Source organism: Chelonia mydas, chromosome 1 (genome assembly GCF_015237465.2).
Source record: "Chelonia mydas isolate rCheMyd1 chromosome 1, rCheMyd1.pri.v2, whole genome shotgun sequence".
Classification (NCBI taxonomy): domain Eukaryota; kingdom Metazoa; phylum Chordata; order Testudines; family Cheloniidae; genus Chelonia; species Chelonia mydas.
The window spans coordinates 5,659,796-5,680,700 of NC_057849.1; the positions used below are offsets into that span (position 1 = coordinate 5,659,796).

A 20,905-nucleotide genomic window follows, 5' to 3' on the forward strand; every position below is an offset into this window, starting at 1 on the left:
TTTCCATTTCAAATAGATTTTTTTTGAGATGAGGTGACCAGAACTGCACACAGTATTCATGGTGTGGCATTATTATAGTTTCTGTGTTCTTATCAGTCCCTTTCCTAATGGTTCCGAACAGTCTGTTTACTTTTTTGACTGCTATGGCACATTGAGCAGATATTTTCAGAGAACTCTCTACGATGGCTGCAAGATCTCTTTCTTGAGTGGTAACAGCTAATTTAGACCTGTCATAAATATAAAGGGAAGGGTAAACCCCTTTAAAATCCCTCCTGGCCAGAGGAAAAATCCTCTCACCTGTAAAGGGTTAAGAAGCTAAAGGTAACCTCGCTGGCACCTGACCAAAACGACCAATGAGGAGACAAGATACTTTCAAAAGCTGGGAGGAGGGAGAGAAACAAAGGGTCTGTGTCTGTCTATATGCTGCTTTTGTCAGGGATAGAACAAGAATGGCGTCTTAGAACTTTTAGTAAGTAATCTAGCTAGGTATGCATTAGATTATGATTTCTTTAAATGGCTGAGAAAAGAATTGTGCTGAATAGAATAACTATTTCTGTCTGTATATCTTTTTTGTAACTTAAGGTTTTGCCTAGAGGGATTCTCTATGTTTTGAATCTAATGACCCTGTAAGGTATCTACCATCCTGATTTTACAGAGGTGATTTCTTTACTTCTATTTACTCCTATTTCTATTAAAAGTCTTCTTGTAAGAAAACTGAATGCTTTTTCATTGTTCTCAGATCCAAGGATTTGGGTCTGTGATCACCTATGCAAATTGGTGAGGCTTTTTATCCAACATTTCCCAGGAAAGGGGGGGGGTGCAAGTGTTGGGAGGATTGTTCATTGTTCTTAAGATCCAAGGGTCTGGGTCTGTAGTCACCTAGGCAAATTGGTGAGGCTTTTTACCAAACCTTGTCCAGGAAGTGGGGTGCAAGGTTTTGGGAAGTATCTGGGGGGAAAGACGTTTCCAAACAGCTCTTCCCCAGTAACCAGTATTTGTTTGGTGGTGGTAGTGGCCAATCCAAGGACAAAGGGTGGAATTTTGTACCTTGGAAGTTTTGACCTAAGGTGGTAAAGATAAGCTTAGGAGGTTTTCATGCAGGTCCCCACATCTGTACCCTAGCGTTCAGAGTGGGGGAGGAACTTTGACACACCCCTAATTTGTTCACAGTTATTGTGCTTTCCACAATATTCTCCCATTGCGTAAGCATCACCTACATTCTTTGTTCCTAGATGTAGATCTCTACATAGCTATGTTAGAACACATATTGTTTGCTTCCACCCACTTTACCAACCAATCCAGATTGATCTGAATCAGTGACCTGTCCTCTTCATTATTTATGATCCCCCAATTTTTGTGTCATCTGCAAACTTCATCGATATTCAGGTATGAGCAGAGCTAGCTGATTGCTGACACTTGTCAGCAACAGGGCTGAGTTGCTGACACTTGTCTCTGTTTACACTTGTTAGTTAACACCTGTAACTTATGTCTCCGAGAAGTCTGGGTGCTTGCAAGAAAGTGTCTCACCAAAAGTAACAAGCGAAGTAACAGCGGTGCAGGTCTGTAGCCCTAAATACAAGACCCTGTGACCTTCGTGCGCATTCTGTTGAGCACAAAGTCATAGCCTAGCATGATAATTTGTGTTTCCATGGTGGAAACCTGGCTCCTTTTGAACATAGGAATTGCATCATGGATCAGATCTATGGTCCATCTAGTCCAGTTTCCTCTCTCTGTCAGTGACATCCTCAGGTGCTGCAGAAGAAGGTGTAAGAAACCCAGCAGTGGGTGGATGCAGGGGATGATCTGACAATCATGAGGGTGTCACCCTAATGCCTAACAGCTAGAGATTTTCTTGTGCCCTGAAATACGTGGGTATATAGCAGGGGTGGCCAACCTGAGCCAGAGAAGGAGCCCAAATTTACCAATGTACATTGCCAAAGAGCCACAATAATATGTCAGCAGCTCCCCCAACAGCTCCCCCATCCTGCTCCCAGTGCCTCCTGGCCACTGGCAGCCCTGCCAATGAGTGCCTCTCTCTCCCTTCTGATCAGCTGTTTTGTGGTGTGCAGGAGGCTCTGGGGGGGGGGAGGGGCGTGGGCACGGTAGGCTCAGGGGAGGGGACAGGAAGGGGTGGAGTGGGGGCAGGGCCTGTGGCAGAGCCAGGGGGTGAGCAGTGAGCACCCCCTGGCACATTGGAAAGTTGGTGCCTGTAGCTCCAGCCCCAGAGTTGGTGCCTAGACAAGGAGCCGCATCTTAACTTCTGAAAAACCTCATGTGGCTTTGATCCACAGATTGGCCACCCCTGGTGTATAGGCTTTCTAAAATATTTATTTAGCTGTAACTGTTGTGTCAAGGTTCCTTCCCCACTCTGAACTCTAGGGTACAGATGTGGGGACCTGCATGAAAGACCCCCTAAGCTTATTCTTACCAGCTTAGGTTAAAACTTCCCCAAGGCACAGATTTCTTTCTTGCCTTGGGAACCAGCTTAGGTTAAAAACCTGATACTCTGCCACCACCAAGTGATTTAGACAAAGAACAGGGAAAGGACCACCTGGAGACGTCTTCCCCCACAATATCCCGCCAAGCCCTACACTTTCCTGGGGAAGACTTGATAATAATATCCTCACCAATTGGTACAGGTGAACACAGACCCAAACCCTTGGATCTTAAGAACAAAGAAAAATCAATGAGGTTTGTAAAAGCAGAATTTTATTTAAAGAAAAGGTAAAAGAATCACCTCTGTAAAATCAGGATGGTAAATACCTTACAGGGTAATCAGATTCAAAACATAGAGAATCCCTCCTGGCTAAACCTAAAGTTACAAAAAGACACAAAAACAGGAATATCCATTCCCTCCAGCACAGCAAATTTCACAAGCCAAAAAAAAAAACAAAACAAAAGGAAATAGAACACATTTTCTAGCTAGATTACTTACTAACTTTACAGGAGTTGGAAGGCTTGCATCCTTGATCTGTTCCCGGCAAAGATATCACAGAGACAGACAAAACCCTTTGTCCCTCCCCTCCAGATTTGAAAATATCTTGTCCCCTCGTTGGTCATTTTGGGACAGGTGCCAGTGAGGTTACCTTAGCTTCTTAACCCTTTACAGGTGAAAGGATTTTGCCTCTGGCCAGGAGGGATTTTATAGATGGTTACCCTTCCCTTTATATTTATGATACTTTGTAACTGGATGGTTTCACTATTCATATAAATGTCCAAACACTTCCTGATTCTTACTTAACTCATGGCTTCAACTACCTCTTGTGGCAACAAGTTCCTCAGTCTAATTAGGCAATGAGTGAAGAAAGCTTTCTTTTTTTATCAGTTTTGAATTGCCACGTTTCAGTTTAATTGAATGTCCTCTTGATCTAGTTTTATGAGACAGGGAGAACACATTCTGAATCTACTTTCAAGTCACTATTTTATAGACATTTCTCATATCTCCTCTTATTCATCTCCTTTGTAAGGAAATAATCCCAATCTTTTCAACCTCTCTCTGTATGACAGTTTCCCTGGACCCTTGATCATTCCCATTGCCCTTGCCTGAGCTCCTCTCATTCTGCAATATCCTGTGTGAGAAGGGTACCCAATACTAGAGAGAGGAGTCCACAGGGGGGTGATACATTTACTTACTGATCTCATGGAATTGTATTTTCTGAATGATTTCCCATCCCAGTCATCCTGGATCCAAACATTTTGCTTATTTTCCCTCAAAGCTTGCACTGTGAGCAGGGTTTCACACAGCTGTGTACCATGACACCCAGGTCCCTGTCCTGAGTTCACACAGTTAAATAGGAATCTTGTTAAGTGTTTGAGGAGTTGAAGTTTTTCCCTTCAATGGGCATATATGTTGCAGTTACTGACATCCAAGTTCAGCTGCTATCATGCCTCCCATTCACCTGGCTTGGTTAGCTCCCTTTGAGGACTTCTCTGGACTTGACTATGACCTAAATAAGGTGGTGTGATCTGTAAATGTTGCCACTTCACTTCTCACCCCCCTTTCTAGATTGTTAATAACTATAAAATATTTACTGTACTATGTGTTATAAAGTGTGTAACCCCCCCTTGCTGTGCTTTTCTCCCTTCACAGGTACCTTGAGAATTTCTGAGCCTGATGGACGCATTGACCACCTCATGGCAGATTTCAACCTCACCCCTCTGACCCTTCATCATTTATCCTAATGGACATCCCTGGCCTGGAAGCTGCCCATGTCTGGATTTCAGTCCCTTTCTCTACGTTTTACTTTATCAGCCTGTTGGGAAATTTCATGGTTCTGTTTGTTGTAGGCAAAGAGCAGACCCTGCACAAGCCAATGTACCTGCTGCTCTGCATGCTGGAGCTCACAGACATCAGCATGTGTACCTCCATTGTGCCGAAGGCACTGTGTATATTTTGGTTCAATTTGGAAGTTATTACTGTGGGTGGCTGCCTCACCCAGATGTTCTTCCTTTATGCAGTTTCTGTTATGAAGTCAGCTGTCCTTGTGATAATGGCCTTCGATCGCTACGTTGCCATCTGTAACCCTCTGAGATACACCACCATCCTCACCAATGCACGAATAGCTAAGCGAGGGCTAGTGGGTTTGATAAGAGCTGTTCTCTTTGCTCTGCCCCTCCCCCTGCTCCTGAGCAGGCTCCCATTCTGTGCCAACTGCATTATCCCCCATACGTACTGCGACCACATGGCTGTGGCAAAGATGTCATGTGGGGACTTCACAGTGAACAGGATGTACGGCTTGGTGATACCATTTGCAGTCAGGTTTCAGAGTAACAGCCGTGTTAGTCTGTATTCGCAAAAAGAAAAGGAGTACTTGTGGCACCTTAGAGACTAACCAATTTATTTGAGCATGAGCTTTCGTGAGCTACAGCTCACTTCATCGGATGCATGTGTCACAAGTAACATGGCAGCCAAGCACAATGAGCAGCTGGGGAGAGCCAGGTGGGGACATCTGCAAACGGCCCAGCACAGGGTGACGTCACTAGATAAGAGGGCATTGAAGGCTGGACTCAGAAGGTGGGATGTCAATCTGCTGGGAGGACAGATGCTGGGGAGAAAGGTCCTGCCACCTAGAGCCTGACGGAGCGTTTCCACTGCCAGAGCAGGTTCCTTAACTGCAGTATCACCACAGAGCAGCCAGGGCCTGGGCACGAGACCAGGGATGTGTGAGGAACAAATTGAGAACATTTCTTACATCCCAGAGATGGCTGTTGGTGCTGTTTCCCATGCCCACGGAACGGGGTTCCTTGTTTCCTCAAACATTTTCCATTTTTTCCTTTTTTTACAGCTGCTGTTTAATAAATTATATTTGGTTTTAACTTAATGTAGTGATCAGTGGGATAGAGAAGGGTCTGGTGTGAAGAGAGTACCCAGAAGTGGGGACACCCTAGCCCCTGTCCTAGGGAACACCCTAGCCCCCACAATGAGACTGGGGGTTCAGCCTCCCAGGAATCCTGGGCCCAGCTGTGTCACCATTACATGGACTCTGAAAGCACAGACAAAGGAGGACGGGGGGCTGCAGGGCAGAATGGAGGGACTGGGAGGGCAGGATGAAGGCTCTGGGGCCTGGAGTGGGGAAATGGGTGACACAGCGAGGAGGGGATTGGGGAGAGAGGATTACTGGGCTGGAGAAGGGGCTGCATAATGAGTTCATGGTTGGAGCGGGGCTTGATGGAGTAGGGAGGAGAATGGATGGATATGGGTTTGGCTTTGGCTGTTCCTAGGAGGATGTATGTTGTGGCTGCAGAATATACCTGGGGGCTGTGGGAGATCTGGCTGCTTTGTTTAAGTTGCACAATAAAATAAATTGTTTCAAATCCAGGTAATGGAAAGACTACAAGTTCACTCGCCCATGTGCCGAACAGTACACCCTTGGTGGTGTCGATCCACAATAGTACGTGTGGAATTTTGGCACCTTCAAGCACAGGCATCTCCAGGTCTGTCAAGCTGTCACCTTTCACAAGAACTAACGTCTCTTTGAGGAAAAAAATATCAGGGTCAAACCCTGACCAAAAGCAAGTCAATGCCAGTCCCCTGACTCATGCAGTTACACCATTTACCCCAGCTCTGAGATGGGCGATTGCTGAATGTTGTGAAACATCTTGCGAATTGGGTTACCCCTAAATCCTGGAAGCTGCATCAGTCGGTGCAGAAATACTTCAAATCATTCACCTTTTAAGTCTTTTTCATTTGTGCTGGTTGAGACAAAACATGTAACAATGTGATCAGCGGTGATTCCCAATTGATTATCTGTCCTCTAGAGCTTTTACCCACTGCGCTATAAACATTGCTGCACTGCGTGCCTGACAGAGAGAGGGAATGCTGCTGCCCAGGCTGTTCAGGCTCTGCTTCCTCAGGAGTCAAGGATGAACACTCTCCAGCTGCTACTTTCAAGGCTTTGGAAAGTGCGCTGACCACACTGGAGTTATTTCACGGACAGGAACAGGCAGTCTCAACTGCTTGGAACGTTTCATCTGTAACCAATGAGACCTGCACATTCTTATGATCAGCATCATTATTAGTTGTTGTATATGGGACCCAAACTCCTCGGAAGACAGGTCCCTCCCTTGTGGTGCTTGCAATCTGAGGGCCCAGATGGTGCAAACATTACCCATCTAGCGCAGAATTTTCCATGAGTGAGGAACCCAAACCCCAGTGAAAGCCAGCTTGTGTTTTTAACTCCCTGTGGCACCTTTTCGTAAGTACCATTGACTTTCCTGGGGCTGTGTATGGTAACAAGGAGCCGAGGCATGGCCATACCAAATCCCAGCTGTGGTCTATCTAGACCCATAACCTGACTGACAGTCACTAGCACCAGACACTTAAAAGGAAGGGGGGCAACTAACCCTGGAGTGGCAAATACTGAATAATCTGAGCATAGTTTCTAGCCAATGGGAGAGTGTGTGTAACCTTCGAAAGGGTGACTTGTACTCCCTGCGTTTCCTGCAGCTTCTGAAGGCATGGTGCTTGCTTGGCATATAACACCCCCTGGAGTGTCTGCTCGGATACCATAAGTGGGAAAATGGAGCTCTTTGTCTTTGCTCCAACAAAATTTAATTTCAATGAGGGTTTTGCTGGGTAAGGGCCTGTTGGGCCCCTTGATGTCCCTCGGAGTCATGCATAGAACTGAGGAGAGGGGTTCTCACAGTAAACTTTGCACATGGCAAAACTCCCGGTTGAGGAATTTCTGGCTGTCTGCACAGGGCTGGATCTCACCCTGTGTGAGCAAAGGAGGCGTCTAGAATGAAGATAGTACACAGCTAACATTCACAGTCTTCAGAGGCTCCTTTTCTTTTCGTCCCCTCCCCCTCCAATAATAACATCATGTACAACAGCGAGGGCATCCTTATTTACAGCTAAAACACAACAGAGCTGGATTGTGTTCCCTGTTCTACCACAGCCTCCTTGTGTGGCTTTGGACAAGTCCCTGTCAGTCATCACTGAGTAGTTTCTATGAACGCTTCTCAGCCCATGGACCATTCACAATACACATCATTGTTCTCCTCTCACAGGATTTTTAAATAGCTAAACCATTTACTTTTTTATCATGGACCAAAGCTAAAAAGTTGAGATCTGGATCCAGACTGAAATCTTCTTCTAGAACGTACGAGTGTTCTGATCCAATGTTTTCGTTCAGGTCCACTCTCTTTTTCTTATGTTCCCTTTAATAATGAGTTCACACAAGTCTTCATATGCCAAGCTCCATCTAGGGGAGAGGGTGTGGACTAGTATAGTGAAGGGGCACTCAGCTGAGAGCCTGGAGACCTGAGTTCTGTCAATGATCTCCTGAGTGACCTTGAACAAGTTGCTTACCTGTTTTGTGCTTCAGTTTCCCCCTCAGTTAAATGAGGATCTACATCCTCCTTCTTATGAGTGTCAAAGGGCTTTGAATTAGACCCATTGATTCTTGTGCTCTTTTGTAAATCACTTTGAGATTTATAAATGCCAAGCTCTATATAAGAACAGGATATTATTCGTAATGGGATTTTATAACTGATCTGGGGATCTGTGAGTACCACCAGGGTTTTTAATCACGGTACTGACTCCAACCTGTCTGAAGAGCGGGGGCAGAATGGGCCATATTTTCTGTCATAGTGTCACATATTTTTAATCATGTTGCTTTTAATTGTAGGGGATGTGGTTTAGGAAACTGACCTGAACCTCCTCAGTGCATCATGCCAACCTGCAATGAAACCAACATCAATCCTGCAAGATTCCTCCTGGCAGGCATCCCAGGGCTGGAAGCTGATGGCCCTTATATCTCCATCCCTTTCTGTTCCATGTACCTCATTGCAATTTTAGGAAACAGTCTTATTCTGTTTGTGATCAAGACACAGCAGAATCTCCATCAGCCCATGTACTTGTTCCTTTCTATGTTGTCTGTCACTGACCTTGGCTTGTCTGTTTCCACCTTGCCAACAATGCTCAGCGTCTTCCTGTTTAACACCAGAGAAATTGGCATTGATGTCTGTCTGACCCAACTTTTCTTTATTCACACTTTCTCCATCATGGAATCGTCTGTACTCGTAGCCATGGCATTTGACCGCTTTGTGGCAATACGCCACCCGCTGAGATACGCTTCAACTTTAACCAGTGCAAGGATAGGAAACATAGGACTGGCGATAATAATCAGGGGTATTGGTCTGCATATCCCAGCTGTCATTCTTCTCAAGAGGCTGCCTTACAGCAAAATCCAACCTCTCTCTTATTCATATTGTTTGTATCCAGATGTGATGAAGATGGCCTGTGCAGACTCTACACCCAGCAGCTTCTATGGTTTGTTTGTTATCCTTTCTTCTCTGGGATTAGACTCAGTGCTCATTGTCTTGTCTTACATCATGATTCTTCAGACTCTATTGAGTATCACATCCCGGCAAGAGCGTCTCAAGGCTCTGAACACCTGTGTCTCCCACATCTGCGTCAGCCTGCTTTTCTTCACCCCGCCGATCAGTTTGTCTATGATTCACAGGTTCAAGAAACAGGGTCTCCCTGAGAGTCAAATTCTTCTGTCTTATCTCCACCTTCTCTTCCCCCCGGTGCTCAATCCCATTGTATACAGCATAAAAACCAAAGAGATTCGTAAACGGGTCATGAAGATCTTTCAAAACTATTCCACTAACAGACTCCAATGGGGGCACTGATTTGGTCTGTCTAATCTGTCTCTCTCGGAGCCAATATGGCCTGCGGTGTCCAAGTGCCTCTGTCACTAAAAGCAACCCTTAAGGACATAATAGAAAAGTACTGAAATGGTAAACAGGGCCGTTCCTCATAGATAGATAACAAGGCCACGGTAAATAAACTAGAGTTCTTGAAATATAGGCCTGTATTGTTAGAGAATCAAAAGTAGATACTAATTGTATTTGTCTGGGTTTACCTATATCTTATTACAAGTTCAACAGTGTGACCAAATTAGCTTGTAGATGATAAATTTCAGTTCCTGTAAGTCATGTTTCATTACCTATTCTGTTAATTCAGAGGTCAAAAGGGGATGTTAACGTTAAGATGAAATTTGTGTTGTAATAATATCTTTGTCTTTATTTCTCTTTGAAGTTTGTAGTAAACTAGCTGTGAACCATTTCAATGGTTAATGGCCTTATGCTAATCAATGTTGCTAGTTATCAGTGTAGACATAGGAAACAGAGATTTATTTCAAAGCAAAAATGCACATTTCATATTCTTCATCCAAGGAAGGCCTGCTGTGATCATTTGGGGACAAGAGGCTAATCAGCTGAACTTCAGCTATAAAGGGCCTTTTGGGCCTGATCCTTACTATCTCAGAGCTGCTTAAGCTTTGTCAGGGGATGTTCAAGTAACAAGATGGAGGACTTGTGGATTAGCCCTGCAATTCTCATGGAAGAATCTGAAAAAACTCTGTATATGGACTGCCTATTGGACTATGACTTTTTCCATTAATTCCAGAAGGATTTCTACAAATCGGCAGCCTCACTATTTCTGCTTTGAAACTGACCTGTGAACTGGGTTCATATCTGTATGTATAACAATCTTTTACAACAATAACTCTCTTTCTTTTCCTTTTAAATAAATATTAGATTTGTGAATAAGAATTGTCTGTAAGTGTGTATTTGACCTGATGTGTAATGTGTCCGATCTCTTGAGAGTAGTAAAACTAGATTGCTTAAAGAGAACTGTATTTTGGCTTCTTGGGAACCAGGAAGGTATTATAGAAGCTGTTTGGTTACTGTTTTGGTGAATCAATTGTAAGAATAAGCCATCAGTTTTGGGGATTGTCTGCCCTATTCCTTGCAGTTTGCCCTGATTGAGTATTCTCCGTATACCCCTCCAGTGACCATGGTCACAGCCTCCCAAAAGGAAAGCTTCTATTATTTGCCCCCCCAAATCCCAGTTAGCAAAACTGCAGTCCTGTACCCTTAAAGCTTCTCCTTCTTGAATAAAGTACCCTGTTTTCTCCAGGGAATTAGGGTGTTCAGTGGAATACATATAAGGAAGAAGGAGTTTTAAGGGAGGAAGACTACATGTATGCATTCCAAAACTACTTAGCAGGTTGACTTGTAAATTCTCTGAAAACTCATTCTGCACTCAGACAGTAAATCTTGTCCTGCTGGCTAAGGCTACACCACATTTCATAGATACAGAAGTTGAATCCCTGCTCTAAGAGCAAAACTTGACTCAACTTTAACTGTGGCTTCACTATTGATGCCACCGTAATAAAATATAATTTTTCAGCATTTTTACCTTGCTCTTCATAGTAAATAATTGTGATTAATATTTACTTATTTGTTGAAATCCTTCCTTAATATGCCCTTCATTAATGAAATCTGCATACCATGAAGCCTTCTGTTAATCTGTTCCACACCATCTGCCATACTCATCTTCATAGATTCAAAGGCCCTCTATTGCTCTCTCTCTCCCTCTCCTGAGAGTGCTGATTAGTGCCCATGTCTTTTGCAATTTGGGTGCCTGTCTAGGAACTAGACCTATCTCCAAGTTCTGGAGGCAGTGGGCCAGGTACCCATCCCTGTTCCAGCTCCTTTGTAAGAGAGGGGGCATTTTTGTTCCAAAGTCGATTTGGAAAGCCTTCAACTTTTAAACAGAGAGGGTTCCAACTCAAGCACTTCTTCTGATCACAAGGAGAGTATCTCGTGGGGAGAGAAAGAAAGACAGATGATCTGTGGTGCCCAGCACAGGGAGACGTCACTAGAGAAGAGGGCGTTGAAGGCTGGACTCAGAAGGTGGGATGTCAATCTCCTGGGAAGACAGATGCTGAGGAGAAAGGTCCTGCCACCTAGAGCCTGAGGGAGTGTGCCCACCGCCAGAGCAGGTTCTTTACCTGCAGTATCACCACAGAGCAGCCAGGGCCTGGGCACTAGGCCGGGGATGTGTGAGGAAAAAATCGGGAACATTTCTTACATCCCAGAGATGGCTGTTGGTGCTGTTTCCAATGCCCACAAAGCGGGGTTCGTGGTTTCCTCAAACATTTCCCATTTTTTCCTTTTTTTTACAGCTGCTGTTTAATAAATTATATTTGCTTTGAACTTAATGTAGTGATCAGTGGGTTAGAGAAGGGTCTGGTGTGAAGAGAGTACCCAGGAATGGGGACACCCTAGCCCCTGTCCGAGGGAACACCCTAGCCCCACGATGAGACTGGGGGTTCAGCCTCCCAGGAATCCTGGGCCCAGCTGTGTCACAATTACATGGACTCTGCCACAATGGATAGTGGAAGGGGAGTCCTTGAGGTCAGGCAGGACTCTGGGTAAAGGGAGTGGAAGTGAGGATTCAGACTCTTTGGCTTGCCAATTCCACCAAGGTAGTGCAGAAGCCAGGAAAGTTCCCCACAATAGCAGGACCATTCCCCCGCTTACACTGGGGAACTGGGACAAACTGATGGGTTGGATTTTAGTGATGTGTAAAGGTGCGTGTACCTTGTTAAATCTTCATATAAATGGTGAAAGTTGAAAGGTGTAACTTTGGGAAGCACGCTTTCTGCGTAAGGTGAATGTAACACCACTGCACGAGACGGCTTCCCAGAGACTGGAATCAGAGAAATCCTTTTTTCTGCACTATTTTCTTATGAGGTTAGAGCAGTAAACTGGACATTGTTTATTTGGCCATTTGAAAAAGATTTCATAAGAAATGAAAACTTGGTCAAGCAATTGACTACACAATTGATCAACAACCAGTATGAATCACTCCTTCCTCTCACATTCAGTGTTTACACACAATGAAGGCATCCACGGAAATCATTCTTCTGAGCAAAAATGCCGTTGAATTTTCAAGACTTTAGCATTAAAGAAATAAATGGAAAATTTTAGTTTTGTTTTTTTCATTGTGCTCCAAAGAAAGATTCTGGAAATGGTAAATGCTGTTTCAAAACTGCTACAATCCAAAGCCTCAGATCTATACGAAGCAGCAGCATTACTTCCCAAAGCCAATGAACGTGTGTCTACACTTCAAAATAAATTGAAAGAAGCCACACATTCAGTAAGTAAATTGTCCGTAAAATGGTGCAGACAAATCAAGTCCGAAAAGAAGTGCTTGATAAAGGCAGAAAGGCAGGGGAGCAGCTCATTTTGTGGCAGACCAGGGAGCAGAGCAGACCTGCTCCCGGCAGCTCCAGGTGAGGTGATCTGAGGAAAGGCAGAGTCTCCCTATGAACAACTGCCCAAAGGTCCCTCCCTGAGGGAAGGGAGGCGCTGCAGGGACAGCCTGAGAGGAAATCATTCATCTCTCATATGAAAGCTGGACTTGATTGATCCCCTTTATTTGTTGTTTGGACTATCCCAGCAGGGGAGAGCCCTTGGACTGAGCTGTCCCCGGGTGGTTCGGCCAAAGCACAGAAAGAGGCAGTTGCTTCCCAAGAGAGTAGGAGAATGATCTTGCTAACGCAACCACCAGAAAGTGCCTTGGGGTGAGCAGACACCCTTCATGCTGCCGTACCCCAGATGGAGACCTTGGGACACTCGCAGGGCGGTGGTAGGAAGTGGCCCAGGGAGGGCCGCCTTACATAGGTGGTGGGTAGAATAGGCCAGTGGAGGCTAAACCTCCCCAGCCATGCAGCCCCTGACCCGCCGCCTTTGAGAGTGCGGACACCTGGGCCATGGTGACCCCACCTGTGCTCTGCCGCAAGGACCCTTCTGCTTGTCTCCCCTGGCCCTGTCCATGCTCCACCTCTTCCTGTCCCTGCTCCACCCTCCACTGAGGCCCCTGCCACCTGCCGCTTCTCACTGAGTGCCTCCTCTTCTCCTCCGAGAGACCCTGCCACCCACTGAGTCTCTCCCCTCCTCCAACCCTTGTGGCGCCGCACTCACCACTCATTGACTCTCCTCCTCCACGGACTCACGCTTGCCGCTTGCTGCATCCACGCTCTCCTCCAGCTGTCAAGGTTCCTTCCCCACTATGAACTCTAGGGTACAGATGTGGGGACCTGCATGAAAACCTCCTAAGCTTACTTTTACCAGCTTAGGTTAAAACTTCCCCAAGGTACAAATTAATTTTACCCTTTGCCCTTGGATTTCCACTGCCACCACCAAACTTTATCTGGGTTTAGTGGGAAACGTAGTTTGAACATGTCTTTCCCCCCAAAATCCTCCCAAGCCTTGCACCCCACTTCCTGGGGAAGCTTTGGTAAAAATCCTCACCAATTTGCATAGGTGACCACAGACCCAAACCCTTGGATCTTAGAACAATGAAAAAGCATTCAGTTTTCTTACAAGAAGACTTTTCATAGAAGTAAAGGAATCACCTCTGTCAAATCAGGATGGTAGATACCTTACAGGGTAATTAGATTCCAAACATAGAGAATCCCTCTAGGCAAAACCTTAAGTTACAAAAAAGACACACAGACAGAAATAGTCATTCTATTCAGCACAGCTCTTTTCTCAGCCATTTAAAGAAATCATAATCTAACACATACCTAGCTAGATTACTTACTAAAAGTTCTAAGACTCCATGCCTGTTCTGTCCCCGGCAAAAGCAGCATACAGACAGACACAGACCCTTTGTTTTTCTCCCTTCTCCCAGCTTTTGAAAGTATCTTGTCTCCTCATTGGTCATTTTGGTCAGTTGCCAGCGAGGTTACCTTTAGTTTCTTAACCCTTTACAGGTGAGAGGATTTTTCCTCTGGCCAAGAGGGATTTTAAAGGGGTTTACCCTTCCCTTTATATTTATGACACCACCCCATCCCCCTTGACTCTCCCACCCACCACGGACTGAGTCCCTCCTCTCCTCCACCCCCCTCCTCCACTGACCACCAACTACCACTCACTGACTCCCTCCTGTCCTCCACTACCCCTCCTCCATGGCTCCCCTGCCTGCTGCTTGCCGAGTGCCTCCTCTCCTCTCGTCTACCCCCAACATCTGCTCCACAGAGGGCCCCACCGCTGGCCAGTGAAAAACACCAGGAAGAGTCCCACAGCTGGGCCAGGTAATAGGAGCAAGACATGAAATAAAGAGCAGAGGCATGCAAATGCCAGAGACTATCAAGTGGCGGAAAGTCCAAAGAAGGAGAGAAAGTCAACTACAGACACTAGGTTAAGCAAAGTTGTGTCTCAGTCTTTATCATTTACACTGGAATATGAGAAAACATTTTTAGAGTACAGTGAGAAGGCAGTTGCAGTTTTCTCCTTTCCTTGCAGACAGTTTTCCAGTTTTCCAGTTGAGAGACCCCTGCGTTCACTGAAAGTGGAATAAGAGGCTGGAAAAATAGACAATCTGCCATACACAAGCAGTGATCGGAAAGGTGGCATTTTTTCAAACAGTCAAAAGACGTGGGCTCGCGAGTGGCACAGTTGTCATATTCTCACAAGATGGTGTTACATAAAACCAGAGAGTATGCTGCAAAAACCACCGATATATTTCTTTCCCTGTCTAAGCAGGAATTCCAGTGCGGGGGCAGGAGGAGAGAGAAGAATCAGCAAACTGTGGAAACTTTCTGGAACTATGCAATTTGTTTTCACAGTGTGATGAAGCACTCACAAAGAAAACAAAGGGTCCTTTCTGTTAGGATATAGATATTCAGGCCTGTCTGCAAAGGCCTGTACTTTAAGAATTTAGGTGTATTCTTATCACTTGGCTAGTTCTAGAGGTATAAAAGAAAGAATCAAAATCACTGTCTGCTGGTGTAAGGGCCTTCTCTTACTGTGACAGTCTGAGGCCCTGTTCTTAGGCTAAGGCCTTTGGCTAAGCAGCAGAGGCAGCCATAAGCTAGGAAGCGACCGGTCACATCCTCACATTCCAAACTAGTCACATTGAAAGAAGGTGCTATTGGGCTGTTAGGAATACAATCCTGTCCTGATAATGCCTATCGCCTTCAGAGAAAGGGAAGTGCCTAGAAAATGTAAAAGGAAACTTAGTTTGATAGTATCCTGTCTGGCAAGAACTCACTTATCAATACTGGGATGTGAAATCCTCACTTCTGTATTGTCTTGTCATTATAGTTCCCACTTTGCTATTGTTTGTCTGTATAATCTCTGTCTGGTTCTGTGATTGTTCCTGTCTGCTGTATAATGAATTTTGCTTGGTGTAAACTAATTAAGGTGGTGAGATATAATTGGTTACATAATCATGTTACAATATGTTAGGATTGGTTAGTTAAATTTCAGGAAAATGATTGGTTAAGGTATAGCAAAGCAGAACTCAAGTTTTACTATATAGCCTGCAGTCAACCAGGACGTGAGTGGGTGGGTGGTTGGGTGGGTGTGGGGAAAATGGGAACAGTGAATGTGGGTAAGGAAATTGGAATCATGTTTTGCTAAAGGGGGAGATGGGAACAGGGAATGTGGGTAAGGAAATTGGAATCATGTTTTGCTAAAAGAGGAAATGGGAAAAGGGAATGGGGGTAAGGAAATTGGAATCCTGTTTGGCTAAGGGCAGGAATGGGAACAAGGACACAGGTGTAAGGCTCTGTTGTGTCAGAGCTGGGAAGGAGGACACTAAGGAAGGAAACTGGAATCATGCTTGCTGGAAGTTCACCCCAATAAACATCTAATTGTTTGCACCTTTGGACTTCAGGTATTGTTGCTCTCTGTTCATGCGAGAAGGACCAGGGAAGGAAGCGGGTGAAGGAATAAGCCCCCTAACACTTTCCATCTCAGAAGCCACTCAACTCAGAAAGAGCTCTTCCAAGTTGTTGCTGCTGACATTGTGAAAAGCACAATCATTCAGAAAGTCCAGGAGAATGGGTTTTGCACAGTTCTTGTGGATGAAGCCCACAGTTTTAAACCAGAAGAAATGCACTCTGCGTGAGAGACACAGAAAATCTGGGAATAAAGGGACGATTTGTAGGACTCATTGATTGCTCTGAGCGAGGGGATGCTAGTGCAATCTATCACAACGTTAAGCAGTTCTTACAAACATCGGGGATTGCAAACTTTCCGGTCATAGCCCAGTGTTATGATGACGCCGCTGTCATGGGAGTTCAAGGCTTCAACAGACATTTCTTGGGCTTTTCCTGGACAGTTGCTTTCAGTCCGATCCGTTTAGAGCACCAGTTCTCAAACTATGGGAGGCACGGGAATGTTTAAAGGGAGGCGCAAGCTATATTGTTCTTTTGTAAGAGCTCTGGCTGTCAGACCCAGGCAGCTGTAACTCAGGCAGAAGGGCCGTGCACACCCAGAGGAGGGCATAAAGGGGACAGCCGGAGCCTCGGCCAACACACGGTGACAGCAGAAGCCTGGGCTGACACACCAGGTGCTGTAGGAATCTACACTAGTCCCATGAAGGGCTCTCTTAGCAACTGTGACACCTCAGATGTCCGTTGTATGGTTCCCCCAAGTACTTAAAAACAAACTTAAAACCAGTCTCAGCAGCCCGCTTACAAGGAGAAACAACTTACCTGAGAAATGGATCATTTTGTGACCATGGGAGAAAAGTGTACAACACAAGCGAAAGTGAGGGCAGCAGTGGAGGTTCCAGCAAAACACAGAATCTCAAAAATATGATGACGCTTATTTCAAACTAGGCTTAACATGGAGCGGGTGCAGCCATGCACCGAGACCTCCATGAGTTGTATGTGGCAAAGTACTGGCAAAGAACAAGATGCGGCCCTGCACGCTACACCAGTCCCTTGAAACAAGACACCCTATCTTAGTATCTAAACCCACTGAGTTTTTTCAGAGGATTATAAGAACATAAGAACAGCCATGCTGAGTCAAACCAAAGGCCCATTTAGCTGAGTTCCTGTCTTCTGACAGCGGACATTATCAGGTGCCCCAGAGGCAAGGAACAGAACAGGGAATCATCAAGTGATCCATGCCCTGTCACCCATTCCCAGCTTCTGGCAAACAGAGGCTAGGGATATCAGCCCTGCCCATCCTGGCTAATAACCATTGATGGACCCAACCTCCAGGAACGTATCGAGTTCTTTTTAAAACCCTGTTATAATCTTGGCCTTCACAAGATCCTCTGGCAATGAGTTCCACAGGCTGACTAGCTGTTGTGTGGCATTTTATACTATATTATAGAGTGGCATTATATATTATAATATTATATTATAGAGTGGCATTATTATATTTTCTGTCTTATTATCAATCACTTTCCTTGTGGTTCACAACATTCTGTAAACTTTTTGGACTATTGTGGAACACTGAGCAGATGTTTTCAGACAACTCTCTACTACGACAGCAAGATCTCTTTCTTGATTGGTAACAGCTAATTTAGACCCCATCATTTTCTATGTGTAGTTGAGATTCTGTTTTCTAATGTGCTTCACTGCTATCATTTGAATCATTTAAAAGCCACGGAGGGGATTCTCCTCATGACCTCATTGTGACACTGTGCCCCATATTCTTCATAGTTGAATGATTCTGATATAATTCTGACATAATTATCATACATTTTGTACAAGATATGTCTTGTCAGGTGTCATTGGAAAAGTTATGATTTGCTGAAAAGGATTATCCTCTTTGTGTGCATGTATCATTTTTGTATGTGAAGTTATGAATATTGACTATGTATCTGTATTTCAAATGTAGTCACACCTGGGTGACGCCCATGAGGCAAAATGCTTCCAGTCTTAGCAATGGATTGTGAAGGTCCTATTCAGGGAAATGAACTGGCCTTATCCCCCATCTGGTGAGCCTTCCTGAAAACCCTCCAGACTTCCTATGGCTAATCACTGCTATGACTCACCAGGGCAGCCCGAACAAACGATCCAGATGTAAAAGTTGTTGGATTCCTTTCCCCTGTGTTCTCACCCTGGCAGGGAACACCTAAATAAAATACCACAATACTGAAATAGCTGCAGGGCAAAGATTGGGGAAATTCCATGGCTGTTCCCTTGTAAAAAGTGGGATACCGTGTGAGAGGAACGCCAGGTGATTTGGCCCTGGGAGTGGTGAAGGAATCACACAGTGAGTGGAGAAGTACCCATGGTACTAGTTCTGACACAGGATAGCACAACCTGTTCCTACACACTATTGAAATTTGATGCTTACCCAATCAAAAGAGAAGATGAATTACGAGAACAATTGGGAGTTGCCAGATATATATTCACTTTAGACCTCACAATGAGACCCTGACAAATACTGCTGATGGCAGTATCCTGGGAGAAGAAATCCTTTTCCGTGCCCTTTGGCCTGTGTTAATTTTGGATCACGTCATTTGGCCTCTACAGTGTGGCAGTTACTTCTCACAGCTAATCAACTAAATACTGCTACTGCATGGGTGGTATGCAGTGCTATGCTGCTACGATCCATTGAAAATGCTTTTTGGTCCCATAGCTGATGGAATCATTTCCCACACATAGTGCAGATGGCAGTATGTTACACACACAAAAGAAGGCCATCATCAGTTGCTAGGCTGTGTAGCAGGAAGAGGGCCTGAAACATAATCCCTTGTAGTCGAGGCCTGGTGTTATGCCATGAGACCTGGGTTAAAGGAGTCAAAACTTTGCAGCTATAAAGCAAAGTCAAGTTGTGAGCAAGGCACAGGCCCGGCTTACAGAATCTGGCAGGAACAGGACTGATATTGCAGAAACACACATTCCTAAGTACTGCTCGTGTCAAGGTTCCTTCCCCACTCTGAACTCTAGGGTACATATGTGGGGACCTGCGTGAAAACCTCCTAAGCTTACCTTTACCAGCTTAGGTTAAAACTTCCCCAAGGTACGAACTATTTTACCCTTTGCCCTTGGATTTCCACTGCCACCACCAAACTTTATCTGGGTTTCTGAAAAAACGGAGTTTGGACACGTTTTTCCCCCCAAAATCCTCCCACTCCTTGTACCCAACTTCCTGGGGAAGGTTTGGTAAAAATCCTCACCAATTTGCATAGGTGAACACAGACCCAAACCCTTGGATCTTAGAACAATGAAAAAGCATTCAGTTTCCTTACAAGAAGACTTTTAATAGAAGTAAAAAAAAGAATCACCTCTGTAAAATCAGGATGGTAGATACCTTACAGGGTAATTAGATTCAAAACATAGAGAATCCCTCTAGGCAAAACCTTAAGTTACAAAAAGACACACAGACAGGAATAGTCATTCTATTCAGCACAGTTCTTTTCTCAGCCATTTAAAGAAATCATAATCTAACACATACCTAGCTAGATTACTTACTAAGTTCTAAGACTCCATTCCTGTTCCGTCTCTGGCAAAAGCATCACACAGACAGACCCAGACCCTTTGTTTTTCTCCCTCCTCCCAGCTTTTGAAAGTATCTTGTCTCCTCAATGGTCATTTTGGTCAGGTGCCAGTGAGATTACCTTTAGCTTCTTAACCCTTTACAGGTGAGAGGATTTTTCCTCTGTCCAGGAGGGATTTTAAAGGAATTGTCCCTTCACTTTATTTTTATGACAGCTCGGCACACGAATAAACATAAGTACATAAAAATGGCCCTACTGGGTTAGACCAAAGGTCCATCTAACCCAGTATCCTGTCTTCCGACAGTGGCCAGTGCCAGGTGCCCCAGAGGGAATGAACAGAACAGGGAATCATCCATTGATCCATCCCCTGTCGCTCATTCCCAGCTTCTGGCAAATGGAGGCTAGGGACACCATTCCTGCCCATCCTGGCTAATACCCATTGATGGACCTACCCTCCATGAATTTATCTAGTTCTTTTTTGAACTCTGTTATGGTCTTGGCCTTCACAACATCCTCTGGAAAGGTGTTCTGCAGGTTGACTGTCTGTTGTGTGGCATTTTATATTAATTATAATTATATTATATTATAGAGTGGCATTATTATATTTTCTGTCTTGTTATCAATCACTTTCCTAGTGGTTCACAACATTCTGTTAACTTTTTGGACTGTTGTGGCACATGGAGCAGATGTTTTCAGACAACTCTCTACCATGACCGCAAGATCTCTTTCTTGATTGGTAACAGCTAATTTAGACCCCATCATTTTCTATGTGTAGTTGAGATTCTGTTTTCTAATGTGCTTTACTGCTATCATTTGAATCTTTTAAAAACCACGGAGGGGATTCTCCTCATGACCTCGTTGTGACACTGTGCCCCATATTCTTCATAGTGGAATGGTTCTGATATAATTCTGACATAATTATCATACATTTTGTACAAGATATACCTTGTCAGGTGTCATTGGAAAAGTTATGATTTGCTGAAAAGGATTATCCTCTTTGTGTGCATGTATCATTTTTGTATGTGGAGTTATGAATATTGACTATGTATCTGTAATTCAAATGTAGTCACACCTGGGTGACGCCCACGAGGCAAAATGCTTCCAGTCTTGACAATGGATTGTGAAGGACCTATTCAGGGTAATGACCTGGCCTTATCCGCCATCTGGTGAGCCTTCCTGAAAACCCTCCAGACTGCCTATGGCTAATCGCTGCTATGACTCACCAGGGCAGCCCGAACAAACGATCCAGATGTAGAAGTTGTTTGATTCCTTTCCCCTGTGTTCTCACCCTGGCAGGGCACACCTATCTAAAATACCACCATACTGAAATGGCTGCAGGGTAAAGATTGG

At 44.7% G+C, this 20,905-nt stretch overlaps 1 protein-coding gene across 1 annotated transcript; it reads left to right on the plus strand.

Moving 5' to 3' along the window:
- The first annotated feature begins 8,172 nt into the window (after window positions 1-8,172).
- LOC102946976 (olfactory receptor 51G2-like) lies at window positions 8,173-9,161 on the plus strand. The gene has a single exon (XM_007053850.2). It carries the CDS (start codon window positions 8,173-8,175, stop codon window positions 9,136-9,138), a length of 966 nt encoding a protein of 321 aa, XP_007053912.2. The 3' UTR covers window positions 9,139-9,161.
- Window positions 9,162-20,905: the final 11,744 nt, after the last annotated feature.